We start from the raw sequence: 17,142 nt of genomic DNA, 5'->3' as shown, positions 1-17,142 counted from the left end.
TTTTGTTGAGATTTTTTAAAAAACAACAACAAAATAATAATGTTGTGTGTCTGTGTCGGGGTTTGTATACCTTTAAGGTACAAAAGAAAAAATGTGACTTAATTATAAGAAACAAAGCACTGCTGCGTAACTTCATATCTGTGGGCCTGGATTCTAGGGTTGGCAAGTGGTTGTCGCAAAGCAGATTTTAATTCAGTTCCACGTGTTCGCATTCTGTTTATCCTCATTTACAAAGTGTATTCAAGAGTCTTTTATTTAAATAATTTTGGTAAGAACAAATGGACTGTTAGTGTAATTAATCTGTGTTTAATTTAACAAACAAATTCAAGCTTTGCGGCCAGAGACTGTTTTTCAAAGTGCCACAGAGTATCACCTCATTTCTGCTTAAAACAGCCTTGTTTCTGCTTAAAACTGACTTTAGAATAATTTAAGAGGTTTTACTTTGTAATCTGATGGTTAATAATCCCATTAATCCATTTGATCACTATGAGTGAAGACAGTCTGTCTCAGACGATCGGCTGAGCTCTGAAATGACAAGTGCAGAGTGGAGGCAGGGCGGACCAATTTTTAGGGGTGGATCGTTTGGTTTGCGACACCGCCCCTTTAAAAAAACCTCAATCAAATGGATTAATGGGATTATTACCCATCAGATGATAAAGGTAAAACCTCTTAAATAATTCTAAAGTCAGTTTTTAGAAGAAACAAGGCGAAATTCCATGACGTTTTGAAATGTCCGACATGCGGTGAATGCATCGGCTAGCAGCTCATTTAGCCACAGCACTCTGATCGCTTCCACCGCCTTTTTTGATGAAATCATGCTGAATTTATGTGGAAATGATTGTTGTACAAAAGCTTCAGATATCTGTCGCTGAGATAGATGATGACTGGAGTGCAGTTTGAAGCAGAAACGTGATAATCAGTGAACCGTGTCATCAGGGGGACTGATTTTTAAGAGGACCGTTCTGCGACACCGGTTCTGTTCCACTACATATCTAACTGTCACTGGGTTCTTATCAGGTTTACTGATACAGTAACTCTGACATCGGGTTCAGATATGATTTGGATTTCTCAGTCTCAACTTTCTTTCCGCTTCTCGGATGATGTCATGAAATGTATCTGAACTGTGGGAACAGACTAACAGAATTGACGTGGAAATGGAAAAATCTCTGCTGTTGCCAGGCACGTTTACCATTTTCAGTAAATGTAAGCAGGTTATATGTGAGTGCAGGAGACTTTGACAATATATTGACCAAAACTCAAAAAAAGAAAAAAATTCTGTCTGGACCAAAGAATCAGGATGATATTCAGCAACACGTGGATCAGTCTTAACAACGCTCCTAGCACTCCAGAATGCTATTGACTGCTGCCTCAAGAGCAGAGTCTGTGTCAGTGTGCGGGGGCGAGGCAAGCTGAGGGATGTAGTGGGTCAGAGCCACGTGGGAGGACAGGTGCTGAGACACCTGGTAGTGCGTCTGCCCTCCAGATGGTGCTGTTGTGGGTGAGCAGTTACCTTGAGGACAGCTGTTGGCAGTGATGTGGCTGTTAGCGCCGTTGGGCCCGTAGCATTGCTGGATCTTCTTCAGCTCCACAATGTCTCTGTTTTCCGCATGTGAAGGTTGGAACATGTCCCCTGCCATTAACGCCCCGGGGTCGCCCCCTCCAGGGTCCCCAAACCCAGGCTGGGGGTCTGTCCTGTGTGGTGGCTCCACAGAGGTCTTGACAGTCTGACTCCAGCTCAGGCTGGACAAGGACTGAGAAGGGGAGGGGTCCCCGAAAAGGTTGGATTTCACCCCACAGCAGAAGTCATCCAAAAAGGAGTCTGAAGAAAAAAAAAGATTTAAACACAAAATTGCCCAAAACTGCTTCACACTTTTTATTTTTACTGTGATTAGTAGTCTAACGAAGCTTAGCCATGGCGCTACGCTAACCACACCTCTTTTTCTGACTCCGTGATTCCATTGTGAACTGGTTAAAGCCCCTTTTGTATTTTCACTGATGCGTTAGATTATATTTGTGGGCAACCGTGATCTTCACATGTTTATCACGTTTGTGGACCATGACCTTCCAGAATGCATATCTGTGAAGCTGATAATGGACCTAAACATTCTGGATTTTCAATTAGACAAAGTGACTTTGATTGATGGTGGACCTTTAATTTGTTGTTGCATGAACAGAACGCAACCAGACACTTTGCCAGTTGCTGACCTTAATTTCTGATGCTTCCCTTTTTTCAACACAGACACAATAACCAACTTAAAGCTACAGTATGTAGGATTTGGAGGCGTTTATTAGCAAAAATGGAATATTGCATTATATCCATCTGATCATTACTGTATAAATTACCTGCAACAACGAACTGATGTGTTTTCAAGAGTTTAGACTGAGCCCTTCATGTCTACATGGCAGCAGGCCCCCTCATTTAGGCCACCATGTTGCTCTGCATTGTTGATACAGTAGTCCAAAAGGGGCATACTTACTCCATTTTTTGCATTCTGCAGCATGGCCTGAAGACTGAAGAATAAAGACGAGAAATCAGTGGTTGCTCACTGGTTGCTAGCGCAGGCTAACAAGTTCTAGAACACTCATTTTTGTGAGATGGAGGCTCATGTACAGGTCATCACAAAAGAAGGCAACAGAGAAAAATTCTGCATCACCAGAGAAGATAAAGCGTGAACTGAAACAAAATCATGACTGGAGATGGCATAATACAATCTGCAACCTCACCACTAGAAGACACTAAAACCTACACACTGTAGCTTTAAGTTAAAAGTAAGGTTGGGTCATGGTCTGTATCATTCTCTTGTGATTTTATCTGTTGCTCATGCAAAAAGTACAGCTATCTCTCAACTGTCCTTTTTCTCCCCTCTTTCTTACCAGGATCCACTAGAACCATACGTTTGTCTTGTGTAAGGTTATTTCTCTCCTCTTGGTTGAATGTTCTGTCAATCATGACCATTTCTGAAGACGGGCTGGAGCGCTGTAATGAGGAATGGGGCACCCTGTTAGCTGCAGCAACAGGAACCATGCGCATGTATCCAAGTACAGGGTGACCCCCAAAAAAACTAGAACCCATAAAAATTGTAATGAATCCTACTTCAGTCTGTGTACTATCATTCCCCAAAGTTTCCATTATCTTGGTCGCTTTGCATAAGTGGACACCCAGGATGCCGGTTGACCAAGACATGTTGGGGAAGACTCTTCCCCAACATGTCTTGGTCAACCAAGGAAACAACATTGCCTGGAGGCCTATTTCGCCAACAAATCATACCATTCGGAGCATAAATTTGAAAGAACGTGACTTTTATGTAAAGCGACCAAGATAACTGAAACTTTGGGGAATAATTGTACACAGACTGAAGTATAAGTCCAGCAAATCTCAAGAAATTTGCTGGACCTTTGTAGGATTTATTACAATTTGTATGGGTTCTGGGTTTTTTTGGGGTCACCCTGTAATTTCTCATGTGCTTCTACCTCAGCTTCCACCAGAAGTAGTCGTCTGTACTTGTTCACCATGGACTGCGTCCTCTTCAGCACCTGAGTCGCCGACAACGCAAATTCTTCATCCACTATGAACAAAAGAACATAAACACTCTAAATGGATTCAGACGATTTTGCCCTGAAAGCACTTTTTCTTTCATGAACACAAGCATAAAGATAATGGAGTTTGGGGCTGCAGTCACCTATGTCCTTGAAGAATTATCAAATAATTAATAAATTTAAAAAGGGACTGTACCCTGTGAAAACTCCTCCTGGCTGGGTGGAGCGCCCTGGAACACGTGGAAGGGAAGAAGTCTCTGCAGTGCATCACTGACTGAAGTGAATCGACCACGATCTGGGTTCGCAACGAAAGCGTGATCCTTCCTGAGCTGCTGTGACATTCTGGGGAAACCAGAGAGGATAAAACTCGTTCAACACCTGGTGACAAGCTGTTCAACCATATAACTGCACAAAACCAACAAAAGGTTTAACAAAAATAATAATGATTTGACTTACATTCCCTCTCTTGTCAGTGGTAGACTCAGCTATAATAATAATGAGAAAAATATAAAGATGTCGTAACATTACCGCTGCCCCTTGGTGGTACTGTTGTTTTTGTTTTTTTAATAAAGGTACACTGATACTAGTGCAAATCACTTGCAGACTAACATACCTGACATGCTGACTCGTGTGTCATGGTTTTCATTGCTGGGAGAGACCAAACAACATCCACATCAGAACACATCAATGCAAACTGAATTTAAACATACGTTGCAGATCCCACGTTTCAGCAACCGTTCGTACCGTGGATGCCGCCAAGCTGAGCCTGCGCAGGTGATGAGTTCTGAAAAACAAAAATTATCTTTCAAATTAAAATATTGTTAAATCTGAGTAGCACCTTTCAATAATAATTTAGTTGTTCTACCTGTCTGTAGTCTTGGTGTTCCTGTGTCACTGTTGTAAGTAAGGGTGACAGAGAAGTGCAGTTCTGCGTTTGGGTCACTAGGAGGCGCTGCACAGGGCTTGCCGAAACCTGGCCTCCAATCCCCACTGTCGCTGGGCCCACAAGAGTGAGTCGCCCAGGAGTGCACGATGCTTGCACAGTGGCTGGGCTTACACCAGAAACCCCTGTCCATGTTTGAGTTACACGCCCGCCGACCTGACCGCCACAAACTGCTGCCTGATTCAAAATTAGCTGTCCTCCTGGAGATGCAGTGAAGTTCTGGCCCGCAACAATTTGCACTGCATTCTGACTGGTGATGAGGGCATTCGAGCTGGGGTCGGCTGAGCCATTGTGGATGGTGCTTGCTGGAGTTAGAGCCAAAGAAGTGGGCAATAAGAACTGTCCAGGCGGTAGGTTGGTCTGACCCTGTGCTTGTTGCTGCTCCATGGGTGACTGCACTACAATGGAGCCGTTAGCAGTGTACTGCCCCACAGAAGTAGCACTGCTAGTCTTAACTACATTAGCCATGGTCGTGGGACTGGGTTGGAGCCCAAGGCTGTAGACAGTCTGAACACCAGTCTGAATAGGTTTAGGCTGGATAGGCCTGACAAGGGTTTGGGTCCCTCCGGGTCCTTTCTGGATGATGATGTTTTGAAGGGGGATATTTTTGAAAGGCAGGCCAATTTGGCTTGTCTGACCTTGAGATGGGGCAAACACCTGCCCTCCTGTTGCTGTCCCTGCTGCAGCTACGGGTCCCCCCGGCCTCAACACAAGCTGAGGAGTTCTCTCCAAGCTGCTCAAAGTCATCACCCCTCCACTTGTCCCAAAAGAGCCCAACACCTGAATATGCTGGGCTGAGCCATTGGGAAGCTGCGATACTCCTTGTAGGAACTGTCCTGCAGGTGATGTAGCTGTTGCTGTGGAAACTGCAGCCACCCCACCTCCATAATTCCCAGAGACCAGCTGGGAGGTGAAAGGAACGGGAGCCTGCACTAAAGTGGGAGTGGGCTGGGAGTCTAGTAAAGCCTCTTGAGCTAACGTCTGCTCAGTGATGTCAGCCTCCAGGAGAGACTTCTGTAAGATGTCAAACGGCTGGTCCTGGTCGTCTTCTCCAAGTTCCACTGCTCCAGGGGACTGACCATTCCCCAGTTCATCCTCGATGAAGTTAAGGCTGCTGGAGAGCTGGAGGCTGGCCCCTGCTGAGTCATCACCAAATTCCCCCATTGTAGAAGAGCCATCCTTGACATCAGTGATGGAGCCAGTCTACATCATGAGTGGTACAAAGGAAACAAAGTAACAAAACAGTTTAAAGGGGACTTACTAGCCTAAATTATTTTTAATCTACCTTTTGTTGTGAAATAAGGTTTGCATTTCCTGTTAAACATCCTGAAAATCCCACAGTTCATCAACTGTACATGTAGAAATTACCCTGTGCCAAAAAAATGTAGGCCTGAAATGGATCATTTTTGCCCATATCTGGACTCCTGCTTGCTCTGACACACACACTCAGCCAGTCTGCACTCTGCAAGACTAACCTAGTTTAATGCGGCAGATAACGGAAACAATCGTGCAAATGGTGATACAAGCACCAAAGTTGGCACAAATACTCCTTAGACATTACTCTTTTGAACAGAAAGACCAGCCACTTGAATTTTCAATAGGCGGCCAGGTAGGGGTCAATTGAAGAATTACACAGGAGTCAAAATTAAAAATGTTCAAATCATTTTGAAAACTACACCACATAATTTGTCTGATTGTAAAGATTCCAAAAAAGGTATAGTTTGGACAATCTATGACTGAATGATCAGGAGTTATGGGGTAAAAACAGCAAGAATGGTGACAAATGTCAGTTTCAGTTTGTACAGGGGTCAAAAGTTAAAGTTGCTTCAATTTTGGTTAAAAGTGATGCAAATTATTGGTTGAGCTAATAGGATTAATAAATGGCATAGTTTTGATTGTGTTGAATGTTTGGTCTCCAAAGTAAAGGTCAAACAAGGCCAGTGTCCATTGGATTCTATGATATGTGACATATGTTACCCCGTAACATGATAAATAAGCATGATACATGGTCCAAACTATTCCTTTTTAAAACCCCGTTAACTCAACTAATAATTTACAGTGTTTTACCAAAATTGGAGCAAATTTAACTTTTGACCCCTGTACAAACTGACACGTTGACCTTTGTCACCATTTTTGCTGTTTTTACCCCATAACTCCTGATCATTCAGTCATAGATAGTCCAAACTATACCTTTTTGGAATCTTTATGATCAGACAAATAATGTAGTGTAGTTTTCAAAATGATTTGACCATTTTTAATTTTGACCCCTGTGTAATTCAACAAGGGTAAGATGCACGTGTACCTCCTTTCAATTTAAAACCACAGGTGCAGCAAAACAAAGACTTAAGAGTTCAAAGTGTTTATTTTATTCTTCGCCACACTTGGGGTGCTGATGAACGTAACACACGAAAAACTATATTCTCACCTGATAGTAGCGGAGATAAAAAGTAGAGGGATAAAAAGTCTGTTTTGTTAAACAAAACTGCCTTGTCCCACATTGACAGCCATAACGTCTACAAGCTAGTAGGTATTAAAATTCGCCAATAGCTAGTAAAATAATGGAAATAAATTCAACCAGACACACTATTCTTCACTCCAACCAAGTGCAGTAATGCTGCATTCAGGAAGTCTTTTGTCCCTCAGGCCATCAGACTGTTCAACTCTTCCCATCTCAGTAAGAAATAATCCTGTGACACATCTGTTTGACCTTTTATTGCTTTCCTTTGCACTACCAACACTGTTTACACTGCTTACTTCTTTGCACAACCTACACTGTTCACGTTGTGTACTGTTTACATCTGTGCTACCTCCTCACTACTGCACTACTACATTTACTCCTCCGTCATATTCTCTGAGACTGGATGCTGCACTTGCACACAAATTTTTTTTTTTTTTTTAGTTAGTAGCTTTTATTGATTAGTCCATTTTTATTTTATTTACTTAACCCTATTTTGTGTGTCTGGTGCAATGTGTGTGTCTTGTCTAATGTGTAAGTTGCTGGATGCCTTGAATTTCCCTCTGGGATCAATAAAGTATCTATCTATCTTCAATAAATCTTGTAAGCAGGTTTCAGAACTCAAAATGACATCACTTGAGACCTCTGTGTTCAATGCACAAAGTGGGAAAAATGTTACTGAAAGAACATATTTTCTTGAAATAATCTTGAAAAATGATTATAATCTATAATTATCCAACATCATTTGGGGGATGATGTAAAATATGGAAGTCCGGGATGAGAAACCTTTCTTCAGTTAGAGTAGAAAAATCTGTTTTCTGGTGGCTTTCTCTTTCTAAGTTTCCATTGCCATTAAATGCATCATGATTGATTGATTGATTGATTGATCCAAACCATCAACATGTCTATTAGACCCCATTCCTACCAGGCTGCTCAAGGAAGCCCTACCATTATTTAATGCTTCGATCTTAAATATGATCAATCTATCTTTATTAGTTGGCTATGTACCACAGGCTTTTAAGGTGGCAGTAATTAAACCATTACTTAAAAAGCCATCACTTGACCCGGCTATATTAGCTAATTATAGGCCAATCTCCAACCTTCCTTTTCTCTCAAAAATTCTTGAAAGGGTAGTTGTAAAACAGCTAACTGATCATCTGCAGAGGAATGGTCTGTTTGAAGAGTTTCAGTCAGGTTTTAGAATTCATCATAGTACGGAAACAGCATTAGTGAAGGTTACAAATGATCTTCTTATGGCCTCAGACAGTGGACTCATCTCTGTGCTTGTTCTGTTAGACCTCAGTGCTGCTTTTGATACCGTTGACCATAAAATTTTATTAGAGATTAGAGCATGCCATAGGTATTAAAGGCACTGCGCTGCGGTGGTTTGAATCATATTTATCTAATAGATTACAATTTGTTCATGTAAATGGGGAATCTTCTTCACAGACTAAGGTTAATTATGGAGTTCCACAAGGTTCTGTGCTAGGACCAATTTTATTCACTTTATACATGCTTCCCTTGGGCAGTATTATTAGACAGCATTGCTTAAATTTTCATTGTTACGCAGATGATACCCAGCTTTATCTATCCATGAAGCCAGAGGACACACACCAATTAGCTAAACTGCAGGATTGTCTTACAGACATAAAGACATGGATGACCTCTAATTTCCTGCTTTTAAACTCAGATAAAACTGAAGTTATTGTACTTGGCCCCACAAATCTTAGAAACATGGTGTCTAACCAGATCCTTACTCTGGATGGCATTACCCTGACCTCTAGTAATACTGTGAGAAATCTTGGAGTCATTTTTGATCAGGATATGTCATTCAAAGCCCATATTAAACAAATATGTAGGGCTGCTTTTTTGCATTTACGCAATATCTCTAAAATCAGAAAGGTCTTGTCTCAGAGTGATGCTGAAAAACTAATTCATGCATTTATTTCCTCTAGGCTGGACTATTGTAATTCATTATTATCAGGTTGTCCTAAAAGTTCCCTAAAAAGCCTTCAGTTAATTCAAAATGCTGCAGCTAGAGTACTGACGGGGACTAGAAGGAGAGAGCATATCTCACCCATATTGGCCTCTCTTCATTGGCTTCCTGTTAATTCTAGAATAGAATTTAAAAGTCTTCTTCTTACTTATAAGGTTTTGAATAATCAGGTCACATCTTATCTTAGGGACCTCGTAGTACCATATCACCCCAATAGAGCGCTTCGCTCTCAGACTGCAGGCTTACTTGTAGTTCCTAGGGTTTGTAAGAGTAGAATGGGAGGCAGAGCCTTCAGCTTTCAGGCTCCTCTCCTGTGGAACCAGCTCCCAATTCAGATCAGGGAGACAGACACCCTCTCTACTTTTAAGATTAGGCTTAAAACTTTCCTTTTTGCTAAAGCTTATAGTTAGGGCTGGATCAGGTGACCCTGAACCATCCCTTAGTTATGCTGCTATAGACGTAGACTGCTGGGGGGTTCCCATGATGCACTGTTTCTTTCTCTTTTTGCTCTGTATGCACCACTCTGCATTTAATCATTAGTGATCGATCTCTGCTCCCCTCCACAGCATGTCTTTTTCCTGGTTCTCTCCCTCAGCCCCAACCAGTCCCAGCAGAAGACTGCCCCTCCCTGAGCCTGGTTCTGCTGGAGGTTTCTTCCTGTTGAGAGGGAGTTTTTCCTTCCCACTGTAGCCAAGTGCTTGCTCACAGGGGGTCGTTTTGACCGTTGGGGTTTTACATAATTATTGTACGGCCTTGCCTTACAATATAAAGCGCCTTGGGGCAACTGTTTGTTGTGATTTGGCGCTATATAAAAAAATTGATTGATTGATTGATCATAAGCCTCAGTGTATCCTTGGAATATACTGGGTACAAAGAATACTGGTCATTGTAGGAACGTCAACCATCAAACTGTGGCGAGTAAAATACACCCTTTTTTCCCATTTCTCTTGTCACAATGTCAGTCAAATTAAAGTGTGACTATTGGCAGTGCTTCTTTGCAGCCTATATTAATTTTCACAGTTTTATTCGGTTGGTTAGGGGATCTAACCGTACTCTGTTCAGCTCTTACATGGAGTGGGGGTTGGGTTGTAGAGAAAGAGTGGCTTATGGTCACCGAGTAAAGCTTTACTGATCTCGACTTTGCAGACGATACTGTGGTCTTTCCTGAATCAATGGATGCTCCAACTGGAGCATCCAAGAAGCTGAGTGAGGATTGTAATTGTCTTGGTTGAAGACTATGATCCAGGCTTTCAAGACTTCCTGAGGTCAGCAATCAGAAATGTATCTGTATGTGTCAAACTTGCAGGCAAATTCACTTGTGTTGGGAACATCTTATGGAATCATACCTTTGGAAGAGAGTGAAAGTCCAAGTCTTTTTGGTTCTGGTGATTCCTGTCTAATTATGCAGTTGTGAGACTTTGACTTCAACTAGTGACCTAAGGCAACCGTATGAGACCTCTTCAAAGGATCCTTGGATACTGCTGGCATTATTTTGTGTCAAACAGTTACTTCGGAAGATTCAAATAAGGTGCCCCTCTTGCTTTGTGAGGGAATGTCAGCTGTGACATTTTTTTGCCATATACTGACTACTACGACACAGCAGCCGGTCTGCTCTGTGTCAGCCTGATCCCGTCAGATCTCAGAAGCTAAGCAGAGCAGGATCTGGTTAGTACTTGGATGGGAGACCTCTTTGGAACACCAGCGGCTGTGTGTGTTTCTCCAGGTGAAACTGGAGTTGCGTCAGGAAGGGCATCCGGCGTAAAACTTGTGCCAATTATCAATGCGGATCTGGCTGTATCCGCTGTGGCGACCCCGAACAAAAAATCAGGAGCAGCCGAATGGACAACTGACTACTACAACACACACACACATAAAAATACAAGGGTAAAAGTCTGATTCCCTCAATACAGAAAAAAGTTTCTACTTACCTGCTTTTGTTGTAGTTAAACACAGTTACTGTAAACTCACCGTGTCATTCGCAAAGAAGGATCCATCTGACCTATAAACTGCATTTGTCACATCATCCTCCTCAATCTGTAGAAAGAAAACAGGTTCTGAAAACCCATCAGCACACAGTCGATGCCTGTGCTTCAATTTCACATGGAGTATCCTGTTGAATTATTCAACTTGATGTCATAATAAGTACAATTTCTCCAAGAGTCACTCACAGACTTGCTGCTGCTGCCGTGGAGATAGTCATTCAACGCATCCACATCACTGAAAACGATAACCAAAACAATAAAATATCCAACAACTGCCCTAAAACAGCTTTCACGTGGCATAAAAAGTATCTTTAATTGTGTCCTCACTTGTCTTCAAGTGAGGACTACAGTACAAGCATAAGCATGCGTTTTCTGGCTTTATTTTTGTTGTTTTTGTTTGTTTATAAATGGACCTTCATTATAAAGGTAATATTTATAAATGGGAGAATGACTTTTGTGTTTATTGTGACATTTGATTTCCAGGAGAAACCTTACCAATGCTGCCTCATAAAGAAGATTTATTTTTACCCGATAATATCCAGTAGACGACGATCGTCATCATCCATGACACCTGAAACGGCACATACATACATACATAGCTAAATGCTTTCTAAAATAAGGGGCTATACTTAAAGTTATCACTTGTTTTTTTAGTAATGATGGTTTAGCATATATGAGACAGGCCACTCACAAATTTTGCAGCAGGGGGCATGGATTCAATCATCTAACGCCCTTTGTTTCCTGAAAAGGAACAGGATGCAGGGTGAGAAAATCCAGTTGTACAAATAAAACGTGATATCCATAAAAAGTGACGGTGCATTTTTTGTTGAGACCTTGAAACAGATTGTATCTTCGACTGAACCCCCGTAACGAGGCTTGTGAAACCACACAATACTTTGTGCGGCTGTGCTGCTGACAACCATCCTTGAAAAGTTTCTCCACTTTACACATTTCTTCCATCGTTATGACAGCATGTCTGCATTAATGTTTTCCCCAACTATAAATTTACAGTGCAATTAAATACACTTACACAAGTCTATGCATGTCTGTATTTTTGTGTTGTTATTGCTCAATGAATTTGAAAATTTTATTCATTATTCTGATTGTACAAAACTGCTTCATTTGCATATATTTCTGAAACAAATTTTAAAAGCTGTCTTTAAAAATCAGGTGTGCAAAGTAATTCTGAAATGTGCCATTCTGTATAATATTTATAATTTTGGTATTGCATACTGCATTTTTATGCTAATACTTGTGTATTTTTGCTTGATATTTTCAATCCAGAACCTTTACTTTCAACAAAGTAGTTCTACAGTGTTGTATTATTTTTACTTGAGTGCTTTTTGCATCACTGATCATTCTACAAATTAGCTGACAATGCTACCACATATTTCAGTGGTAGCTACAGCATATTTTGTGGGACCAGATATTTTGGAGTATTAGTCTCACCTGTCAGAAATTATATATATATAAAGTGCATCCAGAAAGTATTCACAGTGCTTCTACATACAATACCCCATAATGACAATGTTAAAAAAGTATTTATTTATTTAATTTTTTTCCCAATTTATTAAAAATAAAACAATTAAGAAATGACATGTATATAAGTATTCACAGCATTTGCCATAAAGCTCAAAAGTGCACTCAGGTACAGCCTGTTTCCACTGATCATCTTTGAGATGTTTCTGCAGCTTAGGCTAACTGGAGTCCACCTGGGGTAAATTCAGTTGATTGGACGTGATTTGGAAAAGCACACACCTGTCTACATATATGGTCCCACAGTTAAAAATGCATGTCAGAGCACAAACCAAGCATGAATTCAAAGGAATTGTCTGTGGACCTCCGAGACAGGACTGTCTCTAAATACAAATCTGGGGAAGGGTACAGAAGCATTTCTGCTGCTTTGAAGGTCCCAATGAGCAGAGTAGCCTACATCATCTGTAAATGGAAGAAGTTCGGATCCACCAGGACTGTTCTTAGAGCTGGCCGCCCATCTAAACTGAGCGATCGTGGGAGAAGGGCCATAGTCATGGAGGTGACCAGGAACCCGATGGTCACCCTGTCAAAGCTCCAGCATTCCTCTGTGGAGAGAGAAGAACAACCATCTCTGCAGCAATCCACCAATCAGGCCTATATGGCAGAGTAGCCAGAGGAAGCCACTCTTTTGTAAAAAGCACATGGCAGCCCACCTGGAGTTTGCCAAAAGGCATCTGAAGGACTCTCAGACCACAAGAAACAAAATTCTTTGCTCTGATGAGACAAAGATTGAACTCTTTGGCCTGAATGCCAAGTGTCATGTTTGGAGAAAACTAGGCACCAAGCTTGTGCCATCATATTCAAGAAGACTTAAGGATGTAATTGCTGCCAAAGGAACACCAACAAAGTATTGAGCAAAGGGTGTGAGTACTTATGTACATGTGATTTCTTAGTTTTTTCTTTTTAATAAATTTGGAAAAATAAAAAAAAACAAACTTTTTTTCAAGTTGTCATTATGTGATGTTGTGAGTAGAATTTTAGGGACAACAGTTAATTTACTCCATTTTGGAACATAACAAAATATGGAAAACATGAAACACTGTGAATACTTTCCAGATGCACAGTATATATAAGTTACACCTTTTTTCTGTATTGTCAAATCTTTAAATTGGGATTGTTGTGCATTGTTGTAGTGTACGTTTTAGTATTGGCATTTATTCTGTCATTAGAGTTTATTTTGTTTAGTGCTTTGACTCCTGGAAAAGCCCGAGATAAATAATCATAATTCTTAGGTATTAATAATGAACGTGAAGGAACAAATGACCTCCCAAACTAGTTTTTTTTAAAAAGACATACTCTGGAAAATACGGTATCTATGAATCACTATTCTCTAATGTAAAAGGCAGCACAGCTGCACACAGGATTTGCCTGACAGAAGGTCCCCAGTTCAATGCCGCATTCTTCATGTACATCTGGAGTCATGGCATCCGGAGTAAAACTTGTGCCAAAATCAGTACGCAGATCCATACTGGAGTCACTGTGACAGCCGCAAGCAAAAAAAAAAAAAAAAAAAGAAAGAAAAGTAAGCAGCCAAAAGTAATTAGTAATCTGTAAGATCATTTTAATGAGCATTGTACCCATTTAATTACACGTCCACCACAGTCTCCATCCAGACTGGCATTTATGTCTGCTACAATTTTTCATCCACCAGATGTCACTGTTTAGTGCCTTGACACATTAACACTTTACCAGATACACTAAGGGTAATAAATACCTCATATATGCTTCACAAAAGATTCAACAACCCATCACCGCCCTAAACCTCTCGTATTCTAGCTCACCATACAAGAACTCCCACATTCTTCTTCGAAAACACTAACACCACTCAGCTTCATTTTACCCTTTGGAAGGTTTCTACATTACAAAATAAAAATGACAATTTTATATGGCCAGTAAAACTGTACAGCTGTCTCCAACGGATTAATAAAGTTCTATCTAATCTAATAAAAGTGGGGAGATAGCATCAGATTACTATTAACTCAAGCCAACGTGTCAATGATTGGAGAACCTGAATGGTAATATTTTCATGTAGTAGTATAAGTATATATCTGAAAATTAATTTCCCTGAATGAACCAGTACAATAATTAAATAATGTGCTGTTTAGAGGTGATTTTTGTAACTTGTGAGAAAGTGGAGGGGGCTGTGTGCGCGTATGTTGAAATTACACTGCTACAAAATGGCTGTTACCATGGCAGAAGCTGTCTTTACAGCACAACCACGGCCAGCCTCCATCTTTGATTCAGACAGAACAAAAGAACGGCAGGGCTACGGAATCAAACTGGCTTTTACTGCCTCAGTTTACGATTTTAAAAAAGGTCACAACAGAAATAAAAGTTTGCTGTTATTTTCACTATTACTAGAGGGAGGAAGGAGCTAAATATTGTCTTTCGACTGTCACATCTTTCACGGGCTCTTTTATGCTTTAAAGGCAGTGTTACAAAAGAGCAAAGTGCACCTTTCAATACTTTCAATAAAAAAACACTAAACATTTCAGTTATTTTAGTATGTATGCCACAGCTGCACATTTTAATACGAACGTGCGAGCTCGGTGACATTTTAAAACACCCATCGTAACTATAGTGTTTTTCTACTTATAAACCAGCCGCTGGAGTAGTCCAAAATTAGAAAATATACAAGTCGAATTTGAGCAGTCTTGCCAAAAAAAAAAGTTTTTTTAAAAAATCGACACATTTGGCATGATATTGCTCCTAAATTCGCCGCCCTAGCATGCGAGCTAAGTTCCCGCTACTACTGTCCGTTGGCCGTTTTCACATCGGTTAAAAAGCCGTTAAACATACAGCTTGCCGTTTATTCCCCCCTTTTTTTAACCCCCCAAAAATAGACTGAATCGACAGAATGGTAATCGCATTGAAGCAGCACAAAAACGCCCGTTGCCGCTGACGTACTTTCTCTCTCCCTCTCTCTCTGTTGGGGAGGCTTTCATTTGTCCTCTATGTGGCTCATCTGCCAGCATGAAAAACGTCACATTTGTCGAGATTTGTCGAAGCGACGCGTTTGTCGGTCGTTGGGAATTGCTGCGCTCGACGGGAAGCCCTCCGCGCCGGACGTTTTAGCGATAAACATCGGCCTGTCGGCGGTTAGCTAGCCGCGTCGCCTGGTGGAAAAACATCGTCGAAAACGCCAAACCGCAACGAGGCGTAAATATTTACCCCAGATTAGCATAACATAAAGACGACTCAAAACAGGCAAACCCTTTTCTCTCTTGGCTTTTTTTTTTTTTTGTACTCCTGTCTCACTCCTCTTGAAACCCAATATCTCCATTTGGCAACTTTTAATTTGCTCCCCCCCTCCATCTCCTCCTCCTCCTCCTTTTCCCTCTCCCACTCATATATTTTTCTCACTGTCCCTGTTCTGTCTCGGATAGATTTTTCTCTCCGCTCAAACTCTCTTCCCTCCCTGAAGGAAGGGAGGAAGGAGGTTGTGTGTGTTTTTTCCTTGAAATTTTTATCACAAAATTATAATACACTCAAAGGGAAACTCACCGTCATGAAAAAGCAGTGCCTTGTCAACGGGGTTTCCTCGCCATCACGGCACGGGTCCTCGGGGTAGTGCTCAGAACAGGGCACACAAATCACCAGTACACCACAGGCACACACTACTCTCAACCTTACTAGAAGACAGTTATCGAGAAAAAACATTCTATCAAATTTTATAAAGAGACGAACAATTTCAACAATATTAATAAAAACAAATGCATATCTATAGACTTCAGATATTTTTTGGACAATTAACATCACCAACAGTAGGGGGCGGTTCTTTGCTGCGTGATGCACCTTGACGTTGCCCAGGTATGTCAGTGCAAGTTCATCAAAACATTCACAATATTTTGTTGTTGTGGTTTGTTTGTTAAGTCGCTACCATTCATAGGTACACTTTTGCTCAGTGGCCTCTGTAGGCTTATTTGGCTGGGGTTGCTCTTGGGGGGGTGGGGGCTGATTTATGATGGACTTGCGTGAAGTATGCACACACATACACAAAAGCATTACCTTCCAGTGCTGAAATATGAAGCCAATGCAGAAGTGCCAAAACCTGCAGTTCCTTGAATGGCCACTTTAGACTAGCCCCAAAAGTGAGTCAATCCCTGTGTTAAATTGTTCATTTTTAAAGCAAAAATAGACATGTTTTGAGCCAGGTAATAAATAAATAAAATAGTTTTGGTGTCTAATATGTATATATCGCAGACATGATGAGCAAAGCTCTTTAGCATCTCACCATGTCATTTAGGTCCTTGAGATTTTATTTTATTTATTGATTTATTTATTTATTTTTGTAAATGCTTCAGTGGAGCATGAGCATGGCTAAAACCTTTCAGCTTCTGGGGGGCAGAGCTCCCACATTTTGTTTTATTTATCTTTTGGGTTTTTTTTTTTGTTGTTTGTTTGTTTGTTTTTTGCCTTTCAGCTTCTGGGGGAGCTCCAATAGACTAAATCGACTGTCTCATCTTTCACGGGCTCTTTTGTGCTTTAAAGGCAGTGTTACAAAAGAGCAAAGTCCACCTTTCAATACTTTTAATAAAAAAAAAAAAAAACACTAAACATTTCAGTTATTTTAGTATGTCTTAAATGCCTTTTTAAGCATTTTTCCTTTTTGCCTACAATATGGCCAAATTATCATATTGCAGTGTTGTCATGATATAAGATATGACTATGGTTTCACTCAAGGTGCGGCAAC

The 17,142-nt window shown here is 40.9% G+C and overlaps 1 protein-coding gene across 2 annotated transcripts; it reads right to left on the bottom strand.

The window, feature by feature from the left end:
- Nucleotides 1-1,058: 1,058 nt before the first annotated feature.
- Nucleotides 1,059-16,304, bottom strand: bicral (BRD4 interacting chromatin remodeling complex associated protein like). 2 transcript variants are annotated; one of them, XM_034193297.1, is made up of 13 exons: nt 15,954-16,304; nt 11,605-11,654; nt 11,442-11,484; nt 11,100-11,148; nt 10,900-10,965; nt 4,403-5,683; nt 4,282-4,321; nt 4,151-4,185; nt 3,994-4,022; nt 3,734-3,879; nt 3,472-3,566; nt 2,875-2,977; nt 1,059-1,819 (listed from the first exon to the last, which is right to left on the bottom strand). In XM_034193297.1, exons 3-13 carry the CDS (start codon nt 11,477-11,479, stop codon nt 1,338-1,340), a joined length of 2,364 nt encoding a protein of 787 aa, XP_034049188.1. In that variant the 5' UTR covers nt 11,480-11,484; nt 11,605-11,654; nt 15,954-16,304; the 3' UTR covers nt 1,059-1,337. The 2 variants fall into 2 exon arrangements, with proteins under 2 accessions (XP_034049188.1, XP_034049190.1); XM_034193299.1 differs by lacking the exon at nt 15,954-16,304 and adding an exon at nt 14,638-14,779.
- Between the last annotated feature and the right edge of the window lie 838 nt (nt 16,305-17,142).

This window comes from Thalassophryne amazonica, chromosome 18, assembly GCF_902500255.1.
Source record: "Thalassophryne amazonica chromosome 18, fThaAma1.1, whole genome shotgun sequence".
NCBI classification, from domain to species: domain Eukaryota; kingdom Metazoa; phylum Chordata; class Actinopteri; order Batrachoidiformes; family Batrachoididae; genus Thalassophryne; species Thalassophryne amazonica.
The sequence above is the reverse complement of the archived record's forward strand: the minus strand, read 5'-3'. Positions and strand labels throughout refer to the sequence as shown.

Excerpts from the sequence above, each read along its gene's own strand:
- bicral (XM_034193297.1), bottom strand. The coding sequence starts at position 11,479 with ATGGATGATGACGATCGTCGTCTACTGGATATTATCGG. Across the intron at positions 3,567-3,733 it reads CCAGGAGGAGTTTTCACAGG|TGGATGAAGAATTTGCGTTG; the intron begins GTACAGTCCCTT and ends TTTTGTTCATAG. Across the intron at positions 1,820-2,874 it reads TATGGTTCTAGTGGATCCTG|ACTCCTTTTTGGATGACTTC; the intron begins GTAAGAAAGAGG and ends TTTTTTCTTCAG.